General features: G+C 44.5%; 1 protein-coding gene across 1 annotated transcript in view; it reads left to right on the top strand.

The window, feature by feature from the left end:
- ttc28 (tetratricopeptide repeat domain 28) overlaps window positions 1-9,140 on the top strand; it is a 14,664-nt gene that overhangs the window by 1,345 nt on the left and 4,179 nt on the right. The window contains exons 2-9 of the mRNA XM_050053744.1: window positions 587-1,161; window positions 1,235-1,482; window positions 2,680-2,804; window positions 4,346-4,423; window positions 4,524-4,683; window positions 4,890-4,966; window positions 7,807-7,830; window positions 8,010-8,139. Coding sequence (XP_049909701.1) covers window positions 587-1,161; window positions 1,235-1,482; window positions 2,680-2,804; window positions 4,346-4,423; window positions 4,524-4,683; window positions 4,890-4,966; window positions 7,807-7,830; window positions 8,010-8,139 — 1,417 coding nt within the window. The remainder of the gene's footprint in view (window positions 1-586; window positions 1,162-1,234; window positions 1,483-2,679; window positions 2,805-4,345; window positions 4,424-4,523; window positions 4,684-4,889; window positions 4,967-7,806; window positions 7,831-8,009; window positions 8,140-9,140) is intronic.

Raw genomic sequence — 9,140 nt, forward strand, 5'->3', positions numbered from 1 at the left:
CAAACATTTTGGAGACGGGAAGTTGGCGAGACAGATGGTGAGGTGGAAGCCTGATCATAGAAACTGTGAATATTTTTTGGCGCTCGCCATTTTTGGCTTTTGTCCGTATGTACATTTTTAGTACAGATCCTACACACTGTTTTATAAATGAGACCCCTGGTGATTTAAACCAGTTAAACACTGAATAAAGCAGTTTCAAGATAAAAAAAAAAACCCTTAGTCTTTCTGACGCTGCTCTTTGCAGAAGGGCTTCTAACTATAGTGGCCGATGCAGATACCCAAAACATGAAGGGCCCTTTTTAGAGCCTGTGTTTAGAGCCATGTGTCTACTGTAGAAACATGGTGGTGTAACATGGTGATCTCTATAAACGAGGACCTGCTCCCTGTGTAGATATAAACAGCTCATTCTAAGGTTACAAAAACACAAATATTCTTATTTTCAGGTGATTATACACTAAAGAAAACAGACTTCTTATATTATATCTTCCAATATATCCCCCTGAATCTGACACACTGGACCTTTAAACTGTAGAAAATCTCTATAAAAATGTGAACTCGTATCTGACAGCCTGTGTTCACCCCACAGCCTCATCCTCGCCGCAGTGGTCCCTTACTTTGCTCAGACGGAGGTTCAGTGGCGGCAGTGGTCGGAGCTCCTCGCCTGCCCTCCTCTGTGATGGACCGCTGGTTGTGGGGCCCGTTACCTTCAGCCCAGGATGAAGCTCTGTGGCTGGGGGAGCAGCTGGGGTGTCATCCCCTCACTGGAGCGAACGCCACCAAAGAGCGTGTGCTCGCAGCTCTGAGTCAGGCAGAGTGCATTCACTTTGCCACACATATATCCTGGAAGCTCGCTGCTCTGGTTCTCGCCCCCAGCCAGGAGAGCGCCGGGGGGGAGGGGGCAGGCGGTCGACCCAGGGAGAAGTCACCGTGTGGGGGGTCGACGTCGGGAGAGACGGCAGGTCAGGATGGAAGGATGAAGAGTTTGTTCTCTAAGAGTCACAGCAGCCCGGAGAGACTCAGAGGAGCAGATGAGACGAGCGAGGACGGGGAGAGTGTGTGTGACATGGAGAGTGTGTGTGACAGTCCTCCGCTTCATGACTTCCTCCTCACGGCGGCTGATATCCTGGACCTGTGTTTGACCGTCAAACTGGTGGTGCTGAGGTACGACTGCTACACAGATTTAATGTTTCACAAAGCGAGTTTCGACCTGACCTCTGACTCTCTGTCACCTCAGGTTGTACCCAGAGTCCAGCAGCAGGGTGACGGCTGACGGGGTGGTGGGTCTGACGCGAGCCTTCCTGGCTGCAGGGGTCCAGTGTGTGTGCGTCTCTCTGTGGCCTGTACCGATAGCTGCCTCCAAACTCTTCACACACACCTTCTACACTGCTCTCCTCAACGGGACCAAAGCCAGCGCAGCTCTGACGGAGGCCATGAAGGCTCTGCAGAGCAGCAAGCACTTCTCACACCCCTCCAACTGGGCAGGTGAGCGAACACCAACGCACATTAAAGGAACACTTCATCGTCTAAATGACCATTTGTACATCAGTTACTAAGCTGTGATTTATGGTCATAACAGCAACTCCCACTCAAGAATACATGTGGTAATTATTGTGTGTAAACTGCCTGATATACAGCTGATATTATTCGGAATAAGGACAATTGATTATGATGATTTATCTCCTATGAATTCGTATCACAACAAGCTATGTGTTGTCCACAGTCTGTGAGACAGTTCAGGCAGTAAACTCAGGCTGTGTAGCCTCATTCAGCTTCACCTATCCAACATATCTGGCCATCAGAAACACCCAGCTGTTCCTCCTCTCTGCCAAAGCCCCGCCGCCCATTTCACCTCAAGTATCTCATGCTTTGGTATTTTGGCCCCACCAGCATCTACCAGCAGGCTGTGACTCCAGTCCTGGAAGGGGCGATGTCTGCTATCGTCACTCGCCAAACTCTTTCCTCTGTGTCAATGTGTGTGGTGTTTGTACCTGAGCTGACTGACTGAGCTGAAATTACATGAAGCGCTGTCTGCATTTTGATCAGCTGTTTTACACATTAAAACACTCAAAGGCTGATACACAGTGCAGCTCTCAGTGTGATTTAGTTTCATACAACCAAGTAGCATTAAAAAAGTGTCATGTGTATCTTAAACTGAGATAGAAAGCCAACTGGATCTCAAGGAACTTTACCCAAATGTTCATTTTGTTTGTTTATTTGGTGCTGACATTAAAGGGATAGTGCACCCAAAAAATGAAAATTCAGCCATTATCTACTCACCCATATGCCGAGGGAGGCTCAGGTGAAGTTTTAGAGTCCTCACATCACTTGCAGAGATCCAAGGGGAGAGGAGGTAGCAACACAACTCCACCTAATGGAGGCTGACGGCGCCCCAGATTCAAACGTCCAAAAACACATAATTGAAACCACAAAATATCTCCATACTGCTCGTCCTTCAGGACACTTGGATCACTACAGACGATATTTTGTGGTTTCAATTATGTGTTTTTGGACGTTTGAATCTGGTGCGCCGTCAGCCTCCATTAGGTGGCGTTGTGTTGTGAGGACTCGACCCCTGGCGAAGGCCGCAGCCCTCCACAGTAACAAATCATTCAGTCAACATCTCCAAAATTTACCTGACTCCTGTCTGACATCGGTGTGTGTGTGTGTGTTTTCCTTCAGGCTACATGCTGATTGGCAGTGACGTGAAGCTGAACAGCCCCATGTCTCTGGTGGGACAGGCCCTGGCAGAGATCCTGCAGTACCCAGAGAGAGCCAGAGACGCCCTCAGAGTGCTGCTGCACCTGGTGAGACAGGACGCTGATGGCAGCGTCTACCTGTTTGTTTTTGTGTCCACAGTAAATCAGAAGATGATGTTTATGTGTGAGTGTCGGTGTTCTGTTTGTTTTGATCTTTGCCACAACCGTGCACCTGATACAGTGTTCAAGATCTGGAGCTGAGAACCTGGCACCTTTCAGCCTTCACAAGAGAATCAATATGAGGTGTGCAGATTCCTCCAGTGGGCTGAACTGGACTCTTTGATGGGCCGGTTCTGGCTTTCAGGCTGTGTAACAAACCTGATCTAGAATAACATATCATTACCTATAAATAACACAAGAGACAACACACACGAGGAGTCACGTGAACTAACTGTGATACCTCATCATGCCTCTGCACCAGCAATAGCCATGGCCGTCTGTCCGTCTGTCCCATTCATGTGAATGAACAAATTTGGCACAAACGTCCACTTGGACTCAGCAATAAACTGATTAGATTTTGTTGGTCATGGGTCAAAGGTCAAGACCACTGTGACCTCGTCTATCCTGTTCTCATGAACGTAATATCTCAGAAACATCCTTTAGAGAATTTCTTAAGATTTGGCACAAATGTTCTCTTCGACCTAAAAATGTACTGATTAGAAATTGGTGGTCGTAGGTCAAGGTCACTGTGACCTCATCTGTCTTAATCGTGTGAATGCGATATCCCCAAAGCACCCTGAGGGAATTTCTTCAAATTTGGCACAAACGTCCACTTGGACTCAACAATGAACTGATTAGATTTTGGTGGTCAAAAGTCAAAGGTGACTTTTTTCTGTTTTATTCTCATGAACACGATATCTCAAGAACACCCAGAAAGAATTTTAATTTTATTTCCAGATTTGGCCCAAACGTGCACGTGGATTCAACAATGAACTAAAAGAATTAGGTGGTTAAAGGTCAAGGTCACAGTGACCCTGCATTCGTCTCACTATTGTGAGTGCGATATCTCAAGAACACCCTGAGGGAATTTTTTTCAAATTTGGCACAAACACCCACTTAAACTCAACAATAAACTGATAAGATTTTGGTGGTTATAAGTCAAAGGTCAAGGTCAGTGTTACTTGCCATGCGTCTCATTCTCGTGAACACAATATCTCAAGAATGCCTTGAGGGAATTCCCTGAAATATGGCACAAACATCAGGTCAAGGTAACTGTGGCCTCGCAAAACATGTTGTTGGCCATAACTCAAGAATTCATACGTTAACTCTTACAAAACTTCACACAAATGTTTAACAGGATAAAATAATGAAGGTCAAAAGGTCAAAGGTCAGCTTGACTGTGACATCACAGTGCTGATTGTATAGATCTCCTGTGTGTGAAGCATCCATGTTTTCACAGACATGGATGGAGACTGTCAGAGACACTGGACTGGTGCATGAAGGCATACAGCAGTAAGGTGGTAATTCTAGTTTTACTTGAAGGGACCACGACTATTAATTTGTTGACGGTCGATGAGATGGACCAATCGGCTCATGTTTAACACCAGACAGAAGGCCAGTGTTTGATCTGCGTCTCTTTCTCTCTACAGGTTGAGAAGTCTTTGCAGCGCATTCAGAGCGGCCAGTGTAACCCGATGTACACATCACAACAAAGCGTAGAGAACAAGGTGTGTGTGTGTGTGTTGCTCTTTCTATCTCTCTGTTTGTAAATGTCAGCCTCTGTGTCTCCTCTGCTCACATCCACATGTCCTCTCTCCTCTGGGTAAGGTCGGCGGGGTGCCCGGGTGGCAGGCCCTCCTGTCTGCGGTGGGATTTCGGTTGGACTTCTCTGGGAGCGGTGCTGGTCTCCCTGCAGCGGTTTTCTTCCCCACCTCAGACCCTGGGGATCGACTGCAACAGTGCAGCACCACTCTGCAGTCTCTGCTGGGTGACAAAGCTTCTCCATTATTCAAAATGTCTCTCATGTCAATCACACTGATAGAATAACAAACTGTGTAGCCCCTCCAGGATCCAGAGTTCACACTGTGGTTTCATCATGCATGTGTCTCCAAACTGACCATATAAGTTGTATAAATAATCACGGATACTGAATTTATTTCATGCTGAAAGTAACAACCCTGTGTCCATCCTCAGGTCTCACTCCTCCAGCTCTGCAGGCTCTCTGTAAACTGGTCACAGTATCTGAGGCCGGAGAGCAGCTCATTCATAAGGTACTGTCATCATGTGTGGTAGTGACACAGTTACTCAGACCAGTGGTGGAAGAAGTAATAATAAATAATAATAAACTTTATTTGTATTGCACCTTTCTTAACAAAGTTACAAGGTGCATGCACAAGGAATAAAAAATTCAGTGACAATTAGCAGGAATAAAATGCCTTTTTATAAACATACGTTTTTAGAAGAGATTTAAAATTAGGAGCTGGCTGACTTGATGTCCTCAGGAAGATTGTTCCATAATCGGGGCGCATAGATGGCAAAGGCCCTGTCTCCCTTAGTCACAAGCCTAGTCCTAGGTATAACCAGTAGAGTCAAATTTGAGGACCTCAAATTACCGTCTGGCTTGTAGGGAATTAAAAGCTCAGTGATATAGCCAGGAGCTAGGTCATGGAGAGCTTTAAAAACGGGTTTCTTAATATGGGCCTCAAAACAAAGATTAGAATCAAATGAAACACCGAGATTTCTTGCAACATCTTTGACATTCACAGCTAGAGAGCCAAGACTGTTTTGTAAATGGGATCTGGAACTGAGGGGGCCAAAGAAAAGAACCTCTGATTTGTCAGTGTTGAGTTGAAGGAAGTTTTGGGACATCCAACATTGGATGTCGACAAGACAGGCCGTGAGGGAAGCAAGACAACTGGGGTTAGAGGATTTAAGTGGGACATAAAGCTGGGTGTCGTCAGCGTAACAGTGAAACTGAATGTTATGTTTGTGGATAACCTGACCAAGAGGGAGCATATATATTGAAAATAATAAAGGGCCAAGGATAGATCCTTGTGGGACACCACAGGAGAGATGGGCAGATGATGATGAGGCATTGCCAACAATAATAATAATAATAATAAGTACTCAGATCCTTTACTTAGATAAAACTACCAGTACAGCAATGTAGAAATATTCCATTCAAGCTGAAGTAGTAAAAGTACTCACTGTGCAGTAAAGTGTCTCCTGTGATTGATCTCTGATTCTATGTGACACTATTAGAGTGTTGATACTGAAGCATCAATGTTAGCGCAAGGTGTTACTCATGTAGCTGCCCTATATGGAGACAGTTTGAACTACTTTATGTACAGTTAGCTAGTTTAGTCCGGTCATTCCCAACCGAGGGGTTGGGCCCCTCCAAAGGGTCACCAGATAAATCTGACATGTCACATGATTATTTGGAGAGAAGAAGAAGAAGCTAAGTCCTGATACACAAATTTATTTTTAGTTTTAATCTTTGCTTTTTTTGTAAAGTATTGAATTCTTCTGGCCTTTGAACGGTTATTAAAATGACACAATCTGAGAAGTGTAGAGGGGATAGGGTTTTGGTTATAGACCTCTGAAACATGACAAGGAGCCCCAACTAGACCTGGATTTTCTGTAAGAGGTCACAAGTCAAAAGGCTGGAAACTACTGCTTCAGACTTTACTGGAGCTGTGTGCCACATTGATAAAGCAGCAAACCAATATTTGCTATGTAAAGATACAGTGGAGTAATGGCGTCATGAGCAGATAATGAAGCCACAGTCCCTCTGTGTGTGTTGTAATACAAGCCTCTCTGCTTGTCATGGTAGACGGTGTGGCTGTGCTTGCATGTTAGCGCACATGAGTCCTTGCGTGTGTCCCACTGGCTAGCTTATTACCACTGCTCTGCATTGCCCTCATATGGCACTTACAGCTGATAATGTAGTCCTGACCCATGGCATTGTTGCCAAAGCGTGGGCCCCTGATGGCGCCCCAGATTCAAACGTCCAAAAACACATAATTGAAACCACAAAATATCTCCATACTGCTCGTCCGTAGTGATCCAAGTGTTCTGCGCGCGAGACCAGTGAAAGCACGTGAACACGTGAAGATTTCCACGCACGATGTTGTGCGTTGTGAATGCCATAAGATGGAGGCGTTGGTCTCGTAAACAAGGCAGAAAAATATTTGCTCTGAATTTTGCGTACAGCTCCTTTAACAATCCATGTATTTTATAAGATTATCTTTTGTTTAATGTAAAATTTTAACTTGAAAAATAACTTATATCTGCCACATAAATATAGTTGAGTAGAAGACAAGGAAAATAAAAGTGCAATCCTTGAGTAAATGTAGTCAGTTATTTTCCACCACTGGTTCATATCAACATATTCACATGTGAGTGATGCATGCAAGGGCGTAGCTTTGGTTTTAGGAGTGTGTGACATGATGAACCAAAAGCAATCATTTATAGATACCTGAAATTTTTTGATAAATACTCCTCGGTGCCTTTTTCCGTCCTGTGTAGCGTCTGCAGGTATTCCTTTCAGGCTGCTACAACCTTCACCACTAAAGTAGGGCAGCCTGTATGTAGCCTGAGAGGCGACCCCACGGCAAAAGAAGCCTGTAAAGCAGTGGCCTCCATTGGTAGCTGCTTGTTAAGGTTGTTGCTGTGATTGCACAGTGATAACTGAAGGTGACTCGGATGAGAGCTTCTCTCATCTGGATTTTCACAGCTGGAGAATAAGAGGTCAACACTCAGAGAGGTTTTAGTACAAAAATCAATTCATAAAATCAAAGGAATGAACATTACGCCCTTGACTGCATGTGTGTTGTTGCCCTCACTGAGTGTGTATCTGACACGGTCATACATGGAGCATAATTAAAAGGACACACCACCACTCACTCATTTTTTATATCCAGCCACTGTTTATGTGTCAGTTACAGGGCCTCAGTAGTTACATCACTCTGTGTTAGTGGTAGCCCTCCATGTACCGTGTTGGTATCATCTCCATGCATGGCTGAATGTGCAGTGACTCAAACCCAACAGTCACGCAGGACTAAACCACTAAAGTTTCTGTTTCCTCTTCTCTCATATCCACCACACAAAGGCGGTTAAAAGCATGGTGGGAATGGTAAGTGTTTCATGATAACTTTGAGTTCAAAGGAAGTGTGAGAGCGCTCACAGCAGGCACACACAGATTAAATACTCTGAGAGATGTGTTGTGATGTGAGCGCTGTGTTCACTCAGACAACACAAAGTCACTGCAGCGTCACAGTTCAGACCTAATGATGTTTGCTCTCCTCTCCAAAGCTCCACCAGGTGCTGGTTCAGCTGCAGTCAGGCGACAAAGAGCAGGACTTCTCACTGGCTCCTATTCAGGTGTCGATAAGTGTGCAGCTCTGGAGGCTTCCAGGCTGCCACGAGTTCCTGGCAGCGCTCGGTGAGTCCTCAGTGGAATAAACTCAAGTTTCACTTTTGTTTTGAAATAAAAGTAAGTGCTACAAACAGCTCAAACACATTTACTAAATAATGAAACTAAATGAGCATAATGACTAAAGCTTAGTTTTACATGTGCAATTTTGAGGTATTTGTACTTTACTTGAGTATTTTATGCTTCTATATACTTCTACTCCACTATATTTATCTGACAGCTTCAGTTACTTCACAGTCCAAAATATAAATCAACGAATAAATGATGGCTTATTATTATAGATACGCCACCTACCAGTATATAAAGTCATTAAAATGAGCTCCACCTTGACCAGCTGCAACATTAAAGTGACAAGCACATGACTGCATCAACAATTATAATCCAATAATAAATATTAAGCTTGGGCAGTGATATGGTATGACAGTAAACCAAGGTATTTATTTAGAAATCCAGACAGTGCCATTTTTCAGTACCGTCAAAAATACAGATGCTTTTCTTCCATGCAGAGATGTTGTATTGAGGATGTATTGTGTGTAGTGCACGCCATGTGCCACCAGAGGTCAGTCTCTACTGGTGTAACAGGGAGCTGAGCTGACAAAGATGGTGACTGTGAGCGTTGGGGATAACGTTACAGGACTGTACACAGCCGGCCAGTAATGGCAGAGAGAGACAGCAGGGAAAAACTGCATATTTTCACAACTACGTGAAATGACCCTTGACCCTTTGTGATGGTCTGACAAGCTGTCAGAGTAAGCATGGAGCCCTCACTGTAACTAACTGCACTCCCTGAAGAAATATAAGCATGGAGCCCTCACTGTAACTAACTGCACTCCCTGAAGAAATATGATCATATTTTTGTTAAAATGAAAGAGTGATTCCAGAGAGAAGCAGACAGAGGGGTCTACAGTCTGTGTTTGAAGGATATATCCAGGATGTCAAACTGACTCAGCAGAAACAACAGGTTAAAAAGACAAAGATAGTCAGAAGCTAAAGCCGAACTATTATGGAGA

Source organism: Epinephelus moara, chromosome 9 (assembly GCF_006386435.1).
Source record: "Epinephelus moara isolate mb chromosome 9, YSFRI_EMoa_1.0, whole genome shotgun sequence".
Lineage (NCBI taxonomy): Eukaryota > Metazoa > Chordata > Actinopteri > Perciformes > Serranidae > Epinephelus > Epinephelus moara.